This window comes from Heteronotia binoei, unplaced genomic scaffold, assembly GCF_032191835.1.
Source record: "Heteronotia binoei isolate CCM8104 ecotype False Entrance Well unplaced genomic scaffold, APGP_CSIRO_Hbin_v1 ptg002012l, whole genome shotgun sequence".
Taxonomy (NCBI): Eukaryota; Metazoa; Chordata; class Lepidosauria; order Squamata; family Gekkonidae; genus Heteronotia; species Heteronotia binoei.
In genome coordinates, this window is record NW_026800497.1 from 25,577 (window position 1) to 45,357 (window position 19,781).

At 49.6% G+C, this 19,781-nt stretch overlaps 1 protein-coding gene across 1 annotated transcript in view; it reads left to right on the forward strand.

Moving 5' to 3' along the window:
- The window catches only part of LOC132565925 (F-box only protein 34-like), a 43,125-nt gene that overhangs the window by 17,252 nt on the left and 6,092 nt on the right, over positions 1–19,781 (forward strand). Inside the window, exon 2 of the mRNA XM_060230547.1 lies at positions 18,635–18,858. Coding sequence (XP_060086530.1) covers positions 18,782–18,858 — 77 coding nt within the window. The 5' untranslated portion in view covers positions 18,635–18,781. The remainder of the gene's footprint in view (positions 1–18,634; positions 18,859–19,781) is intronic.

Here is a 19,781-nt window from a genome sequence, read left to right on the forward strand (position 1 = left end):
ACAGTTATTTGCATTAATTTGGCTGGCCCGAATCCTCCTCCCTCGGCGGAGCACGTTTTTTTAAGTGGGTAATTTTTTTGATGGCCCACGAATGATGTTCTAAATATCCCTATGTTCTCTTATATGTACTTTGGGTTGGAGGCAGTCCCTCAGGCGTCCTGATTCCTTTGGGCTTCAAAGGTCGTTGCTAGAATGTCTGAGTTGCACTGGGGAATAGATAGGCAGCATTGGGGCCTTCTTTTGCCCCCTGTGTGACAACTGGGTTGAGTCCAATGAAGGGAGGCAAGCTTGCAAGAAATGGAGTTTTTTTTTTTTTTTAACAGCACCTTCCTTCAAGAGTTCCCCGAGCCCCTCTAATGGTTATCGAAAACATTTATTAGCTCCCTTTCTACCTTACAGGAAATCAGGGCGGCTTACTCCGTCAAATTCAGGCGTGTCGAATTCATTTGCTAATGGCCCTTTTGGCCTAACCTACCTCACAAGGCTGTTGTGAGAATAAAATAGGGGAAGGAAGAAATTTGTATGCTGAGCGCCCTGAATTAAATAAGGCCTTGCCGGGCTTTCTTGGGCCAGGCCGTGTGTGCACCTATTTAAGATTCGGTAGCAGAGATATAAACTTTTTGAAGGGCGCAGACAAACATGGCTAAAGATTTAAAAGAAAACAAAACCCCCCCCCTTAAAATATGCTTAAAACATTAGCACTCGTTGGTCTTAAAGGTGCGGCTTTCTTTGTATTGCTTCCATGGGATCCAGGGAACAGGGCGAAGGAAGCTCTGGCTCTTTCCTTCCTTCCCCAAGGGACCAGGAGGGGGAGCAGCCTCAACCAATGGAGAAAATAGAGGCTTTGGTCTGCAGCTCCTGTGTGATTGAACTAGCCTTGCAAAGCAAGCTGAGATGCAGAAGGAAGCAAGAGAGAGGGAGAAGGAAGCAGGCAAGGGCCAGTTGCTCGGGGGGGGGGGGCCTGAGAGGAGCTCTCTAGGAGCCTGATTTGGCCTCCAGGCTGCATGTTCGACACCCCTGCGTAAATAATAATAAAATTCATTTAAAACAGTAGTTAAAAACAATTGAAAACCACTGGTAGGCAGAAGAACTAGTCAAATGCCATCATGATTAAAACTGTCTTCAGCTGCCTCCTCAAGAATGACAGTGAGACGGCCAAGCACACTTCCTCGGGGAGGTTGTTCCACAACCATGGGGCTGCCACCGAAAAGGCCCCTCTCTCATGTACCCACCTTCCAGTCTTCTTTGGTTAATGGAACAGTCAAGGGGGATTCTCCCCGTGCTCTTAGTTTCTAGGCAGGAACATCTAGGGGAAGACAGTCCTTCAGATACCCCATAGCTACGTAGGACTTTAAAGGTTGGGCTCAACAGCTTGAATTGGGCTCAGGAGCAGATTCAAAGCCGGTGTAATTGTTGCAGTCATTGGGGTTATGGGCTTCTGGTAACTGGCCCTGACTGGCAGGCTAGCTGCAGCATTCTGCACTAGCTGCAGCTGCTGAACACTCTCCAGGTGTAGCCCCAAGTAGAGCAGATTGCAGTAGTCTAGTCTTGGTGTAACTAAGGCATGGATCAAAGCCATTGCTGAGGAGTCTGGGGCTCTCTAAATTTCTCATCTCCCTGCCACGTTTTGCTATGTTCATGGTCTCTGCAAAGGGACTGTTCAGGGAAAGGGAAATGCGGTGAAAATAACTCCCATTTGTCGATGTCTTTTGTCAAGACCAGGGGTGGCCAACCTGTGGCTCAGGAGCCACATGTAGCTCTTGGAGAAGGCATTTGCCTCTAAATCACTTTGCCAAGCCAGCCAGCAGCTTGGAGAATGCATTTAAAGTTAAAGTTGCTTTCTTTCCACCTCCCCCTCCCTCCCTCCCTCCCTCCCTCCCTTTCTTTCTTTCTTTCTTTCTTTCTTTCTTTCTTTCTTTCTTTCTTTCTTTCTTTCTTTCTTTCTTTCTTTCTTTCTCTCTCTCTTTCCCTCTTTCTCTCTCTCTCTCTCTTTCTCTCTCTCTCTTTCTCTCTCTCTCCCTCTCCCTCCCTCCCTCCCTCCTTCCTTCCTTCCTTCCTTCCTTCCTTCCTTCCTTCCTTCCTTCCTTCCTTCCTTCCTTCCTTCCTTCCTTCCTTCCTTCCTTCCTTCCTTCCTTCCTTCCTTCCTCCCTCCCTCCCTCCCTCCCTCCCTCCCTCCCTCCCTCCCTCCCTCCCTCCCTTCTCTTCACCATCTGACGTTCATGTCTTGTGGCTCTCAAACATCCAGCATTTATTCTGTGTGGTTCTTACGTTAAGTAAGTTTGGCCTCCCCTGGTCTAGACCAATTTTAAAAAGCAGCTGTAAGAATTTCAGCATCATTAAATGTTCCTTCCGGTTTGTCCCCTGGATATCCTAGCTAGGCTCACTCTTGGCGAAACAGTTTGCAGTGTGGTTTTGAAGGTGTGTGTATTCTCCGTTCTTGATTTCCTGTTGAGGAATCATTGTCTCTGATCTCCACAATGAAAAACAAGGACTTTTATTCTTTAAAACGCATATCCTTAGATTGAATAATTCTTTGTAATCTTTGTGGACTGCCCTGTGGGTTTGAGAACGGACTTTTCTCACCAAACCGGGCTGGCCGACAGTCCAGCCTGCATTCTTTCGCTCCTCTGTAGGTTTTTCCAAGTTCTGCGGGGTGGGACCGGACTCCAGTGACTTCTCAGATTCTTGTCTGTGTGAGCTCGGGAGGGCTTGTTAGCAGTAATGGTGATAAAACAACATCAGTCCCCAGCTTGATAGAATCACAGCTACAAAACAAGGCCAGGATAATTCGGAATGGGGAGAGAGAGGGGCCTTGGGCTCTCTGAAACACCCTTGGAGGATAAAAGCTTCAAAGTGTTGTCTGGATTCTCCTAGAACAGGGGTGGCCAAACTTATTTCATTTAAGAGCCACACAGAATAAACATGGGATGTTTGAAAGCCGCAAGACATGAACATCAGATGTTTGAGAGACATATGAACATATGAAGCTGCCTTCTACTGAATCAGACACTTGGTCCATCAACGTCAGTATTGTCTACTTGGACTGGCAGTGGCTCTCCAGGGTCTCAAGCGGAGGATTTTCACGCCTATTTGCCTGGACCCTTTTTAGTTGGAGATGCCGGGGATTGAACCTGGGACCTTCTGCTTACCAAGCAGGTGCTCTACCACTGAGCCACTGTCCCTCCCCTGCTCTCCAGGGTCTCAAGCGGAGGTTTTTCACACCTACTTGCCTGGACCCTTTTTAGTTGGAGATGCCGGGGATTGAACCTGGGACCTTCTGCTTACCAAGCAGATGCTCCACCACTGAGCCACCATCCCTCCCCTGCTCTCCAGGGTCTCAAGCGGAGGTTTTTCACACCTACTTGCCTGGACCCTTTTTAGTTGGAGATGCCGGGGATTGAACCTGGGACCTTCTGCTTACCAAGCAGATGCTCTACCACTGAGCCACCGTCCCTTCCCTGCTCTCCAGGGTCTCAAGCTGAGGTTTTTCACGCCTACTTGCCTGGACCCTTTTTAGTTGGAGATGCCGGGGATTGAACCTGGGACCTTCTGCTTACCAAGCAGGTGCTCTACCACTGAGCCACTGTCCCTCCCCTGCTCTCCAGGGTCTCAAGCGGAGGTTTTTCACGCCTATTTGCCTGGACCCTTTTTAGTCGGAGATGGCGGGAATTGAACCTGGGACCTTCTGCTTACCAAGCAGGTGCTCTACCACTGAGCCACCATCTGGCAGCTTAAGACACAAGGGGTGGGGAGGGGGGAGAAGAAGAAGATCTTGGATTTCTATCCCGCCCTATACTCTGAATCCCAGAGTCTCACAATCTCCTTTATTTCTCCCCCTCTCCACAACAGCCACCCTGTGAGGTGGGTGGGACTGAGAGAGCTCTTGCAGCACCAGCCCTTTCAAGGACAACTCCTATGAGAGCTATGGCTAACCGAAGGCCATTCCAGCAGGTGGAGGAGTGGGGAATCAAACCCTCTTCTCCCAGATAAGAGTCTGCGCACTTAACTATGACACCAACCTGGCTCAGGAGGGAGGGAGGGAGGGAAGATAGCAACTTTAAATGCATTCTCCGAGCCACTGGCTGGCTTGGCTTGGAGAAGTGATTTCAAAGAGACAGATGCTTTCTCCCTGCTGGCCAATTAGGTGATTGGGGGTTCAAGAGCCACACAACATGTGTGAAAGAGCCACATGTGGCTTCTGAGCCAGTTTGGCCACCGCTGTCCTAGAATGTGGATAGGTGCACCATGCCGTAGATGGCCCAGGCTATAGCCCCATGTTGTCAGATGTGGAAACTAAGCAGGGTTGACACAGACAGTACGTGGATGGGACATTACCAAGGAAGCACAGAGGCAAGAAATAGAAGCATAGAGTTGGAAGGAACTTAACCACTACACCAAATGGGCTCTCTAAGCCACGTTAGGTCTCCGTTAGGGACCTAATTAGGGAGAACGGTGGGATGTAGAATCATGGAGTTGGAAGGGATCTCCAGGGTCAACTAGTCCAACCCCCTGCACAATGCAGGAAACTCACAAATAACTATCCCTAAATTCACATAAGAACATAAGAGAAGCCATATTGGATCAGGCCAGTGGCCCCTCCAGTCCAACACTCTGTGTCACACTTAAGAACATAAGAGAAGCCATGTTGGATCAGGGCAATGGCCCCTCCAGTCCAACACTCTGTGCCACACATAAGAACATAAGAGAAGCCATGTTGGATCAGGCCAGTGGCCCATCCTGTCCAACACTCTGTGTCACATAAGAACATAAGAGAAGCCATGTTGGATCAGGCCAGTGGCCCATCCAGTCCAACACTCTGTGTCACTTAAGAACATGAGAGAAGCCATGTTGGATCAGGCCAGTGGCCCCTCCAGTCCAACACTCTGTGTCACTTAAGAACATGAGAGAAGCCATGTTGGATCAGGCCAGTGGCCCATCCAGTCCAACACTCTGTGTCACAGAAGAACATAAGAGAAGCCCTGTTGCATCAGGCCAATGGCCCATCCAGTCCAACACTCTGTGTCACATAAGAACATAAGAGAAGCCATGTTGGATCAGGCCAATGGCCCATCCAGTCCAACACTCTGTTTCACATAAGAGAAGCCATGTTGGATCAGGCCAGTGGCCCATCCAGTCCAACACTCTGTGTCACACACAAAAACATAAGAGAAGCCATGTTGGATCAGGCCAGTGGCCCATCCAGTCCAACACTCTGTGTCACACATAAGAACATAAGAGAAGCCATGTTGGATCAGGCCAATGGCCCATCCAGTCCAACACTCTGTGTCACACACAAGAACATTAGAGAAGCCATGTTGAGTCAGGCCAATGGTCCATCCAGTACAACACTCTGTGTCACACATAAGAACATAAAAGAAGCTATGTTGGATCAGGCCAAGGGCCCATCCAGTCCAACACTCTGTGTCACACAGTGGCCAACATATGTGTGTGTGTGTATACACACACACTGTGGCTAATAGCCACTGATGGACCTCTGCTCCATATTTTTATCCAATCCCCTCTTAATAAGAACACAGGATCCTCATTACTGTCAGATGGCCATCTAGCCTCTGTTTCAAAACCTCCAAGGAAGGAGAGCCCACCACCTCCCGAGGAAGCCTGTTCCACTGAGGAACCACTGTAACGGTCAGGAAGTTCTTCCTAATGTTGAGCCAGAAACTCCTTTGATTTAATTTCAACCCATTAGTTCTGGTCCTACCTCCTGGGATCACAAGAAAACAATTCCACACCATCCTCTACAGGACAGCCTTTCAAGTACTTGGAGATGGTGATCCTATCACCTCTCAGCTACCTCCCCTCCAGGCTAAACATCCCCAGTTCTTTTAGCCTTTCCTCATAGGACTTGGTCTCCAGACCCCTCCAAGGAAGGGGAGCCCACCACCTCCTGAGAAAGCCTGTTCCACTGAAGAACTGCTCGAACGGTCAGGAAGTTCTTCCTAATGTTGAGCCGGAAACTCTTTTGATTTAATTTCAACCCATTAGTTATGGTCCTACCTTCTGGGGCCGTAGAAAACAATTCCACACCATCCTCAATATGGCAGCCCTTCAAGTCCTTGAAGATGGTGATCATATCACCTCTCAGCCACCTCCTCTCCAGGCTAAACATCCTACCTCGAAGTTGGACTACTGTAATGCCCTCTACATGGAGCTGCCCCTATGCCGAAACCGGAAATTGCAGCTAGTGCAGAACACGGCGGCCAGGCTGTTATTGGGGCTCCCTAAGTGGGAGCACATACTGCCAGGGCTGCGGGACCTGCACTGGCTGCCAATCGTGTACCGGATTCGTTACAAGGTGCTGGTTTTTACCTATAAAGCTCTTTATGGTCGAGGACCTGTCTACCTTAGGGACCGTCTCTCCCCATATATTCCCCAGAGGGTACTTCAATCTGGCTCTCAAAACCTACTGGTAATCCCCAGGCCGAAGGAGGTCCAGCAGCAGGGCCAGAACTCCAGAAGCCCTCCCACTGTTGCCCCCCCCGCAAGCATCAAGAAGACAGAGCATCACTACCCCAGACATAAGAACCTAAGAGAAGCCATGTTGGCTCAGACCAATGGCCCATCCAGTCCAACACTCTGTGTCACACATAAGAACATAAGAGAAGCCATGTTGGATCAGGCCAATGGCCCATCCAGTCCAACACTCTGTGTCACATAAGAACATAAGAGAAGCCATGTTGGATCAGGCCAATGGCCCATCCAGTCCAACACTCTGTGTCACACATAAGAACATAAGAGAAGCCATGTTGGATCAGGCCAATGGCCCATCCAGTCCAACACTCTGTGTCACATAAGAACATAAGAGAAGCCATGTTGGATCAGGCCAGTGGCCCATCCAGTCCAACACTCTGTGTCACACATAAGAACATAAGAGAAGCCATGTTGGATCAGGCCAATGGCCCATCCAGTCCAACACTCTGTGTCACATAAGAACATAAGAGAAGCCATGTTGGATCAGGCCAATGGCCCATCCAGCCCAACACTCTGTGTCACATAAGAACATAAGGGAAGCCATGTTGGATCAGGCCAGTGGCCCGTCCAGTCCAACACCCTGTGTCACATAAGAACATAAGAGAAGCCATGTTGGATCAGGCCAGTGGCCCCTCCAGTCCAACACTCTGTGTCACATAAGAGAAGCCATGTTGGATCAGGCCAATGGCCCCTCCAGTCCAACACTCTGTGTCACACATAAGAACATAAGAGAAGCCATGTTGGATTAGGCCAGTGGCCCCTCCAGTCCAACACTCTGTGTCACATAAGAACATAAGAGAAGCCATGTTGGATCAGGCCAATGGCCCATCCAGTCCATCACTCTGTGTCACATAAGAAAATAAGAGAAGCCATTTTGGATCAGGCCAGTGGCCCATCCAGTCCAACACTCTGTGTCACACAGTGGCCAAAATCCAGGAGCCATCAGGAGGTCCACCAGCGGTGCCAAGACTCCAGAAGCCCTCCCACTGTTGTTCCCCCTCAGTGCCCTACTAAGTCTCCCTCTACCGCCGCTCTTTCCTTTGCCCCCCAATTAAATAAAACTCAAGAGGTTCACGGGCTTAAGGGAGCATTTGACTCAATGAACTAGTTTGCATCAGTACAGAGGCCTGCAGCTAATACTGCTAAGTAGCAATAAATTTTTCCTGGCCTCTGTTTCTTTTTTCACCCGACAGTTTCTTTAATTAGTTTTCACTGGCGTTAATGTGCATTTACTGAAGAGAACTTAAAAAACGGCACTAATAAAGGGTGAAATGAAGCGACCGACGAACAAATAAACAGCCGTTTGTGCTTGCTGCGTTTGAATTAAGCATTTGTAATTGCGATACGTTGGCTTCTCACCCTCCTCAGTAACGGTAAAGATAGAGCAGGGGTGGCCAATGGTAGCTCTCCAGATGTTTTTTGCCTACAACTCCCATCAGCCCCAGCCAGCATGGCCAATGTTTGGGGCTGATGGGAGTTGTAGGCAAAAAAACATCTGGAGAGCTACCGTTGGCCACCCCTGCTATAGAGCACTAAAAAAATAAACACCCTCTCTCCCTCCCTCTCCCCCTCCCTCCCTCTCTCCCTCCCTCTCCCCTCTCCTCCTTCCTCCCTCTCTCTCCCTCCAACTCTCTCCCTCCCTCCCTCTCCCTCCCTCCAACTCCCTCTCTCCCCCTCTCCTCCTTCCTTCCTCCCTCTCTCTCCCTCCCTCTCTCCCCCTCCCTCCCTCTCCCTCTCTCTCCCTCCCTCTCTCTCCCTCTCCCTCTCTCCCTCTCCCTCCCTCCAACTCTCTCCCCCCTCTCCTCCTTCCTCCCTCTCTCTCCCTCCCTTTCTCCCTCTCTCCCCCTCCCTCCCTCTCTCCCTCCCTCCAACTCTCCCCCTCCCTCTCTCCCCCCCTCTCCCCTCTCTCCCCCTCTTTTCCCTTAAATTCAGGTAGCCGGCTCCAAGTTGACTTGGCCTTTCATCCCTCCGAGGTCGGTCAAATGAGTCCCCAGCTTGCTGGGGGTGCGGAAGTGTACATGACTGGGGAAGGCAATGGCAAACCACCCCGTCAAAAGTCTGCCGTGAAAACGTTGTGGAAGCAACGTCACCCCAAAGTCGGAAACGACTGGTGCTTGCACAGGGGACCTTTCCTTTTCCTTTCCTAAGTGTGCTGACGCTTACCTGGGAGAACCGGGTTTGATTCCCCGCTCCTCCACTTGCGCCTGCTGGGACGGCCAGCTCCCTTCCACGTGTTCTGATGCTGTGGCTCACAATTTGCTAATTAATTCCATAGCAGGAGATGGGCCTGAACATCACAGGGAGAGTAAAATGATGCCATGACTCACCTCTGTTTTCTCCGTGCTCCCCCCCCCCCCCGCCCGCCCCATGATCATCTTGGCTGCAGCAGCTGGGATAAGCTTTCATTTCTTCTGTGTTTGTGCGGCTAGTTCGGTAGGCTTGATCTACGCAGCCGGCGGGGGGGGGGGGGGTAAAAAAGGCAAGCCTTTGCCCCTCCAGACTCTCTCTCTCGGCTTGACTTCGCGAACGAAGATTTAAGAAAGGTGCAATAGTCCACATCTGCTGCAGGCTCGCTGGTGGCTGACAAGACCAATGCGGGACAGGCAGGTCCGGCCACAGTGGCCGCAGGGAAAAGTCTGATTTGGGGTTGGTGCTGTAGCAGTGCGATTCTTCCTCATTCTCCTTTTGTCCTCAAGACCAGCTATGCGTGCGTTCTCAAAGGAAGAGAGAGCCTGGTGGATGGTGTGCCTCCATGCTTTGCGATCTGAGGCTAGGTCAGACCACTGGTGATGGTTGATGCGACAGGTGCCAAGGGATTTCTTCAAGGAGTCCTTGTACCTCTTCTTTGGTGCCCCTCTATTTCGATGGCCGGTGGAAAGTTCGCCATACAGGGCAATCTTGGGAAGGCGGTGGCTTTCCATCCTAGAAATATGCCCTGCCCAGCGCAGCTGCGTCTTCAACAGCAGTGCCTCGATGCTTGTAACCTCTGCCCTCTTGAGCCCTCCAGACTAGAGGCACATGGATTAGGCGAAAGAGAAGGCCCAGAATCAGAAAACGATGTAAACGAGAGCCCGAAAGTCAGTTGAGCTGCCGATTCTCGCCTCACGTTGGGTGGGAGGTCCGCAATCCAAAAATCCCTTTGTAGTCACAAGGAAGAGAGGGCGCTGGCCACTCCCCCATTTCAGTATGATGCCCATGAAGCTAGTTGGCAGCTTGTAATCCCCGGGCCAAAGGAGGCCCGTTTGAAATCTACCAGGGATCGGGCCTTCTCGGTAACAGCGCCTTGCTGGTGGAACCAGCTGCCGGAAGAGGTGAGGGCCCTGCAGTTCCGCAGTTCCGCAGGGCCTGCAAGACAGTCCTCTTCCGGCTGGCTTACAACTAACCGACACTGGGAATTTTGGATGGTGGTAGGGTGCATTCCGACAGACCGCTGGTTTTATGTTTTATTAACTTACTGTTTTAAACTGTTGCTAATTGATGTTTTAAAGCCAAACCTATGTTAGATTTTATATGCCGTAAGCCGCCCTGAGCCACTTCGGTGGGAAGGGCGGGATATAAATCGAAATATAAATAAATAAATAAATATCAGGCCAGACAGAAGAGCGGTTCATGCAGCAGAATCCATGGCTGCCGCCACTACGTTAGGTGGCTTCATAAATGAAATCAGCATATTTATTGGGAGGGAGGGGTGTTGTGCGAATCCCCGAGGCAGCGGAGGCAGCCAGTTTGGCGTGGTGGTTAAGTGCTTGGACGCTTATCTGGGGGAGCCGGGTTTGATGCCCCACTCCTGCACTTGCAGCTGCTGGAATGGCCTGGGGTCAGCCACAGCTCTGGCAGAGATGTCCTTGAAAGCGCAGCTTTTGGGAGAGTGCTCTCAGCCCCACCTACCCATTGTTGGGGAGGAAGGTAAAGGAGATTGTAAGCTGTTCTGAGACTCTGATTCGGAGAGAAGGGCGGGGTATAAATCTACAGTCGGATCCTGCTAGCAGTTCAGCATTAGGCTGGTTGCCCCATAGGCTCTGGAGCTGACAGCCCGCTGGGACCCAAATCCTTGGCCTCAAATGCCTTTGATGTGTAGATGTGGTTTGCTAGAAACAGATGTTTAGATTGTAAGGATATTCTAGCATTGGAAAAAGTGCAGAAAAGGGCAACTAGAATGATTAAAGGTTTGGAACACTTTCCCTATGAAGAAAGGTTAAAACGCTTGGGGCTCTTTAGCTTGGAGAAATGTCGACTGCGGGGTGACGTGAGAGAGGTTTACAAGATTATGCCTGGGATGGAGAAAGCAGAGAAGTCCTTTTCTCCCTTTCTCACAATACAAGAACTCGTGGGCATTCGATGAAATTGCTGAGCAGTCAGGTTAAAATGGATAAAAGGGAGTCCTTCTTCACCCAAAGGGTGATTAACATGTGGAATTCACTGCCACAGGAGGTGGTGGCGGCGACAAGAATAGACAGCTTCAAGAGGGGATGGGATAAAAATATGGAGTGGAGGTCTATCAGTGGCTATTAGCCCCAGTGTGTGTGTGTGTGTGTGTGTGTGTGTATATACACACATAAACGCATACACACACCACACACACACACACACATATATATATAAAATTTGGCCACTGTGTGACACAGAGTGTTGGACTGGATGGGCCACTGGCCTGATCCAACGTGGCTTCCCTTATGTTCTTATGTGACACAGAGTGTTGGACTGGATGGGCCACTGGCCTAATCCAACATGGCTTCTCTTATGTTCTTAAAATCTCTGCCTTCCGCAGCGCAGCGCCGCACTCTGCCACCCCCGGTGCAATCGTAGGAGCGACAAGGTTTGACCCTACCCGCTTTGACAGGGCCTGGGCTTCTTCTCAGTTCTTTGAAGAGCATGCTGGAGGAGGTTTGTTCCCCCGTCACTCCCGGTTCCAGAGGTGAGAGGTAGAAGCCCTGCTGCAGTCACCTTCCTTCCAATGCCGCTAATCTCATTTTTCCTCTTCTGCCACGAGAGCTAGAACCTCTAAAAGAGTTAATTAAAAGCTGGGCTTCCGTGCCCCAGGAGAGCGGAACGCATGCTGCCCTCCCTCTGCACATTGCTGACCCAGCAGCTGCACTCATGTGCTTCAGCATATTATCGCTCCTCTAGAGACCGTGGATCTGCATGCGTTTGCTGAAAGGCCAAGGGCTGCGAGGATGCTGTTGAAAAGCAGTGTTCAGAAGAAGAAGAGTTTGGCAGTGAAGCTGGAGAGCCTTTCCCTTTCTCTTGCTGTTGAGAGGGTGGAATTTGCTGCTTTGAAGAAGAAGAAGAATTGCAGATTTATACCTCGCTGTTCTCTCTGAATCAGAGACTCAGAGCGGCTGACAATCTCCTATATCTTCTCCCCCCACAACAGACACCCTGTGAGGTGGGTGGGGCTGGAGAGGGCTCTCCCAGCAGCTGCCCTTTCAAGGACAACCTCTGCCAGAGCTATGGCTGACCCAAGGCCATTCCAGCAGGTGCAAGGGGAGGAGTGGGGAATCAAACCCGGTTCTCCCAGGTAAGAGTCCGCTCACTTAACCACTACACCATACTATCTTTGCCCTTTGATGCCAGGGTTGCTTGCAATTGGGCCTCATTCTGGGCAGGAGCTCACAGGAGCAGCGTTCTGGAACCCCTAAATTTCATTGTGCTCTTTCTTTCTTAACCCCCCCCCCCAAAAAAAAAAAAATAATAATTGCTTCTGGGCTCCATTGTTCAATCCCCCTGTGAGAATTTTGCTGAACTCTAAGATCCAACATCCTTCCTGCTATTTTCCCCTACAAAAAATTGGGAAATAACCAAAACATATAAAGCAAGGCTGATGGAAATCTTCCTCATGCCTCTGTGGCCACCTAGGAGAAAGGAATTTGAAAAGTACGATGGGAGGAAGGTTTTATTCTAACTATGAGCCCACAGACCCGTACCCTGTATCAAAGCGCCATTCCTGCACCGTGGTGTTACAACATAGACAAATTGGCTTTTTTTCTTTTTTTTTTTTTAAAAATATGCATTTGTTTTTATAAAATACCAATATTTTTTAAATTTTTGTTTTTTGCTTTTTAACAAAATATAAACCCCTTATGTTCGAGGGATGGGGTGGGGGGAAAGTTAAGTGTACATAAGTATACCAAAATCGCCATTCAGCCTAATAGTACAAAAAAGAAAAAGGGGGTTTATATATATATATATTTATATATATATATATATATATATATATATATATATATATATGAGAGAGAGACCCCTTTTCTTTTTTGTACTATTAGGCTGAATGGTGCGCTCTATCTCTCCCTCCCCCCCCCCACAGAGGACTTTTTTTTTTAAATATAAGCAGGAACGCACAGGAACGTAGTTCATAAGAACATAAGAACATAAGAGAAGCCATGTTAGATCAGGCCAATGGCCCATCCAGTCCAACATTCTGTGTCACACAGCGGCCAAATATATATATATATATATATATATATATATATATATATACACACACACACACACACACACACACTGTGGCTAATAGCCACTGATGGACCTCTGCTCCATATTTTTATCTAACCCCTTCTTGAAGGTGGCTATGCTTGTGGACGCCACCACCTCCTGTGGCAGTGAATTCCACATGTTAATCACCCTTTGGGTGAAGAAGTACTTCCTTTTATCCGTTTTAACCTGTCTGCTCAGCAATTTCATCGAATGCCCACGAGTTCTTGTATTGTGAGAAAGGGAGAAAAGTACTTCTTTCTCTACTTTCTCCATCCCATGCATTATCTTGTAAACTTCTATCATGTCACCCCTCAGTCGACGTTTCTCCAAGCTAAAGAGCCCTAAGCGTTTCAACCTTTCTTCATAGGGAAGGTGTTCCAGCCCTTTAATCATTTTAGTTGCCCTTTTCTGAACTTTCTCCAATGCTATAATATCCTTTTTGAGGTGCGGCGACCAGAACTGCACACAGTACTCCAAATGAGACCGCACCATCGATTTATACAGGGGCATTATGATACTGGCTGATTTGTTTTCAATTCCCTTCCTAATAATTCCCAGCATGGCGTTGGCCTTTTTTATTGCAAACGCACACTGTCTTGACATTTTCAGTGAATTATCTACCACGACCCCAAGATCTCTCTCTTGGTCAGTCTCTGCCAGTTCACACCCCATCAACTTGGCTGGCTTGGTGCCAGGGGGCATGGCCTATTATGCAAATGAGTTTCTGCTGGGCTTTTTCTACAAAAGTTATAACACAGAAGAAGCCATGTTGGATCAGGCCAATGGTCCATCCAATCCAACACTCTGTGTCACACAGTGGCCAAAAAAAATTATATATATAGCCACTGATGGACCTCTGCTCCATATTTTTATCTAACCCCCTCTTGAAGCTGGCTATGCTTGTAGCCGCCACCACCTCTTGTGGCAGTGAATTCCACATGCCAATCACCCTTTGGGTGAAGAAGTACTTCCTTTTATCCGTTTTAACCCGACTGCTCAGCAATTTCATCAAATGCCCACGAGTTCTTGTCTTGTGAGAAAGGGAGAAAAGGACTTCTTTCTCTACTTTCTCCATCCCATGCATAATCTTGTAAACCTCTATCATGTCACCCCGCAGTCGACGTTTCTCCAAGCTAAAGAGCCCCAGGGTGGCTCTCCAGAGTCTTGTAAGCCCCCCCCTTTCTCTCTCTCTCTGTATATATACACAGAGAGAGAGGGGGGGGGACTTTTTATATATCCCTCCATAAATATATCAGCAATAGCAAGTACGTGCATAATAAAGTCAGATAAGAATTACCCAGGGTAACAACTCTTTTACCCAGCCAAGAGGTGTCTTCTTGAATCTGAAAAAAGTAATAGGCAGTCCATTGAACACATTGAAGCTGCCTTAGACTGAGTCAACCCTATAAGCTGCAGAGTCTTGTGAGCAAAAATTTTTACTTTGCGAGCTACTGGCATGGAAGTTGTGAGCTACTGCATAAATCTGCCGTGGGGCCATTTTTCCTGAGCGAAGACAAAAATGTGCGAGCCGGTGGCTAAAAAAAACCTGTGAGCTAGCTCACACCAACTCACCTTAGAGGGAACACTGGTGTAACCAATGTTCCCTATAAGCCGCAGAGTCTTGTGAGCAAAATTTTTACTTTGCGAGCTACTGGCATGGAAGTTGTGAGCTACTGCATAAATCTGCCGTGGGGCCATTTTTCCTGAGCAAAGACAAAAACGTGCGAGCCGGAGGCTAAAAAAAACTGTGAGCTAGCTCACACCAGCTCACCTTAGAGGGAACACTGGTTGCCAGTTTGGTGTAGTGGTGAAGTGTGCAGACTCTTAACTGGGAGAACCAGGTTTGATTCCCCACTCCTCCACTTGCAGCTGCTGGAACGGCCTTGGGTCAGCCATAGCTCTGCCAGAGGTTGTCCTCGAAAGGGCAGCTGCTGGGAGAGCCCTCTCCAGCCCCACCCACCTCACAGGGTGTCCGTTGTGAGGGGAGAAGACATAGGAGATTGCAAGCCGCTCTGAGTCTCTGATTCAGGGAGAAGGCGGGATATAAATCTGCAATTCTTCTTCTTCTTCTTTGGGTGCATTTATGAATGAAAAGGTGCACGAGAAATGATCCAGATTAACAAATGCAGCCACTCCCAAGGGACACGGTCATTTTTTTGCAGAACACTCGGCTGTCTTGTGGTTGTTACGTTCTGTGCCTCGCGCCTTACCGCTAGCAGGAATGTGCCGCTGTTTGTTGAGCAAAGCAGGAGGATAACACCCAATAACCATATGGAAAATGCTTGTATATTTGAGGGAAACAGATAAGTGGCGGATTCGTACGTGTTATCTTTGTGCAGCAGATGGGAGATCATATGTGGTATCTTAGAGCGGAAGTACACACCTATGGTTAGAATTTAAATTTTTCAAAAAATAGCACTATCTTGCGGTCTGCATTTTTTGTTATCAGCAGCCCCCCCCCCCCATCCCCCATGATAAACATTTTCAATCCCGGGCGGCTCACGCTCTCCATCCTGTTTTGCTGACAAGGAATGTATCGGCTATGGCGTTCCCGCTATTATAAGAGCCCCGTGGCGCAGAGTGCTAAAGCTGCAGTACTGCAGTCCTAAGCTCTGCTCACGACCTGAGTTCGATCCCTGGCAGAAGCTGGGTTTTCAGGTAGCCGGCTTGAGGTTGACTCAGCCTTCCATCCTTCCCAGGTCGGTAAAAGGAGCACCCAGCTCACTGGGGGGAAAGTGTAGAGGACTGGGGAAGGCAATGGCAAACCACCTCGTAAAAAGCCTGCCGTGAAATGAACATATGAACATATGAAGCTGCCTTATACTGAATCAGACCCTTGGTCCATCAAAGTCAGTATTGTCTTCTCAGACTGGCAGCGGCTCTCCAGGGTCTCAAGCTGAGGTTTTTCACACCTATTTGCCTGGACCCTTTTTGGGAGATGCCGGGGATTGAACCTGGGACCTTCTGCTTCCCAAGCAGATGCTCTACCACTGAGCCACCGTCCCTCCCCTTACGTTGTGAAAGCAACGTCACCCCAGAGTCGGAAATGACTGGTGCTTGCACAGGAGACTTTTCCTTTCCTTTCCTCCCGCTATTATGTGTGAAAATTAAAAGGAGCACCCAGCTTGCTGGGGGGAAACTGTAGATGACTGGGGAAGGCAATGACAAACCACCCCGTAAAAAGTCTGCCGTGAAAACGTGAAAGCAACGTCACCCCAGTCGGAAACGACTGGTGCTTGCACAGGGGACTTTTCCTTTCCTCCCGCTATTATGCATGAAAATTAGAGAAAGCTAGGACTTCTGGACTGACACAGATGTTGTCTGTATATTTTTTTGGCACTACTGGACTCAGAAAATTGCACATAACATACAAGATTGGCCCCCAGAAGAAAGATTTGAGATCCGAAATGGCTTGCTAAACGGACCGGTTCTCCGTTGGACCCTTTTTCATATATAACACTGGAATATAATATCGCGGCTTTGTGCCATATAAGGACAGTAGTAGCATTGTGGAAGTAATGAGGTTTTAACTTTCTGTCACATCAACCATCACCAGTGGTCTGACCTAGCCTCAGATCGCAAAGCATGGAGGCACACCATCCACCAGGCTGTCTCTTCCTTTGAGAACACACGCATAGCTGGTCTTGAGGACAAAAGGAGATTGAGGAAGAATCGCACTGCTACAGGACCAACCCTAAATCAGACTTTTCCCTGCAGCCGCTGTGGCCGGACCTGCCTGTCCCACATTGGTCTTGTCAGCCACCAGCGAGCCTGCAGCAAACGTGGACTATTGCACCCTTCTTAAATCTTTGTTCGCGAAGCCAAGCCGAGAGAGATGACTGATATGTTTTGCATGGATGATAGATACCCTTTTTGTATTTTGATACTGTATACTCCTTACACAGTCAGAATTGTGCTTTGGCACGGAGAGTTCTATCTTTGTTGTGGCCCCATCCGACCATGAGCAGGTGACTCAGACGTAGTTGTGTGTTTCAGGAAAGAGCTGTTTGTCTTTGCGGCATTGATGGCTCGCGCTAGAACGTGGCTGCTATGCGCTTTGAACATATGAAGATATGAAGCTGCCTTCTACTGAATCAGACCCTCGGTCCATCAAAGTCAGTATTGTCTTCTCAGACTGGCAGTGGCTCTCCAGGGTCTCAAGCTGAGGATTTTCACACCTATTTGCCTGGACCCTTTTTTGGCGATGCCAGGGATTGAACCTGGGACCTTCTGCTTACCAAGCAGATGCTCTGCCACTGAGCTACAGCCTCACTAAATAATTCTCCAGGGTCTCAGGCTGAGGTCTTTCCCATCACCTCCTTCCTGGTTCTTTTCAACTGGAGATGCCGGGGATTGAACCTGGGACCTTCTGCTTCCCAAGCAGATGCTCTACCACTGAGCTACCGTCCCTCCCCTGGAAAGTCAGCTTTTATTAGCCTTCCCCATCAGCTGCAAATTGCGTTGTGGCTAGGAAGGCATCGATCCGTTGTCAGACAAGATGAGTTTTTATGAATACCGGCGTGGCCCTTGAACTCCCGTTTCGGCAATCCCCCCCCCGCCAGGAGAGGCCCTTGAAAAGCCAACAATTGTGGTGAGAGAGCAGAAGCGGCCTTCTTCCTGAAATTGCATCCTGGCTTTGGAATTTAGAGGTTTAGCGCAGGGGTGTCAAACTCATTTGTTCTGAGGGCCGGATCTGACATAAACGAGACCTTGTGGGGCTGGGGCCATGAATGTCATACAGTGTATCGTACAGGCAGTGGAGATATAAACTTTATAAAGGACACAGACAAAAAAAAGATTTTTTTTTAAAAAAAACTTAAAATATGCTTAAAAGATTAGCACTCTTGCAATATTTTGTTTATTAAGAACATAAGAGAAGCCATGTTGGATCAGGCCAATGGCCCATCCAGTCCAACACTCTGTGTCACATAAGAACATAAGAGAAGCCATGTTGGATCAGGCCAATGGCCCATCCAGTCCATCACTCTGTGTCACATAGGAACATAAGAGAAGCCATGTTGGATCAGGCCAATGGCCCATCCAGCCCAACACTCTGTGTATCAGCCTACTTATATGGGAAGTCTAGGTTAAAATCCCCAGTCTACACACTCTCAGCCTATACCACCTCACTGCTTGTTACTTATTCCTCATCGAAATAATTCACATTGCTTCCCTACTGAGAAAGACTGGATCATGAAGGCATGAAAAGGGAGAGGCAAAAACCCATTGCACCCAGGAGAGTCCTAGCATAACAAGCCAACAAAACACATACACACATACACGCTTGCGGGCCTGATAGGAGCCCTTTAGAGGCCTGATCTGGCCCCCGGGCCACATGTTTGACACCACTGGTTAGTGCTTCTGAATGTGGAGGTTCCCTTTAATCTCCATGGCTACTAGCCCTGATAGACTTCTCCTCTTCTTCTCCACCCACTTCTTAAAAACACTTGGTGGGCACTATGATGCTCCTGGAGACTGTGTTGGTGAACCCTACTCTAGGACACCTTTGTTCTTTCTTGGGGGGAAAGCATAACCAGCTGTCACGAGGGGAATGAAGTTAGGGAGCATTTTCCTGAATACGGGCTGTGTGACCAGGGGTGGTGCATCCTACGTGTCTCCCGGCTCAACGTAACTAACAGCGCCTCTGCTTTCTCCCTCCCCCCCCCAGCGGTTTTTAGGGGCCAAAGACACAGTCGGACGCCGCGTGGGCGAGACGAGCTGAGGAAGGATCCTGGCCTGCAGGGGGAGATGGACTGGCTGTGACGGGGCCTGCCTGCTGCACCCGGAGGCGGGGAGGAGGAGGGGGCGACTGAGGATGAAGAGTTCCTGCCGAGCCGGCCTCCACAGGGAACTGCTGAATTCCACGTCCTCCGCCTTCCAACAGGTCAAACGGTAGGCGAGATTGGCAGAGCGGGGCATTGCGGCGTAGTACCTAGGAGGCGGCTGCACACACACAGGTTGCAGTCTTCAGCATCTCCAGTTAACAGGGCCGGTGCGTGGGAGTAGGCCGACTAGGCAGCGGTCTCGGGTGCCACCTGGCCTAGGGGCACCACGAGGCGCCCAGGCTCCTCGAGGTTTGGGAGTCTGAGTGAAGGGGGGGTGGGGCCTGCAAGCTGCCGCGGGTTCTGTCTTCGCCTAGACGCCCCAAGACTCGGGAAGCCTGGGCAAAGGGGGGGGAACCAGTGACATCATCGGGGGGCACGCATGAATATGATACTGCGGTGGGGGTGGGCGGCAGAGTGCTATTCAGCCTGGGGCGCAGAAAAGCCTAGCCCGGGCCTGCCAGTTAACGGCAGCGCAGGGAGGCGAGGCTGTTAAAGACCCTCTCCTGCCCCAAACCCTGGAGAGCTGGAGCTTCGTCGGTGGTGCAGGGCTCCCTGACTTGGCATGCAGAAGGCTCCGGGTTCAATCCCCAGTGTTCCAGTTAGACGATCTAGTGAGAGGTGATGGGAAAGACCCCCCACACCTGATCCCAGGAGAGTCGCTTTTGGTCCGAGCAGCAGGGCTTTTTCCATAGCAGGAGCTCCTTTGCATATTAGGCCACACCCCTCTGATGTAGCCAATCCTCCAAGAGCTTACAGTAAGCCCTATACTGAGAGCCCTGTAAGCTCCAGGAGGATTGGCTACATCAGGGTGTGTGGCTTAAATCAGTGCTTTTTTTGTAGCAGGAACTCCTTTGCATATTAGGCCACCCCTTCCCCCCTGATGTAGCCAATCCTCCAAGAGCTTACAGTAGGCCCTGTACGAAGAGCCCTGTAAGCTCCAGGAGGTATGGCTACATCAGGGTGTGTGGCCTAAATCAGTGCTTGTTTTGT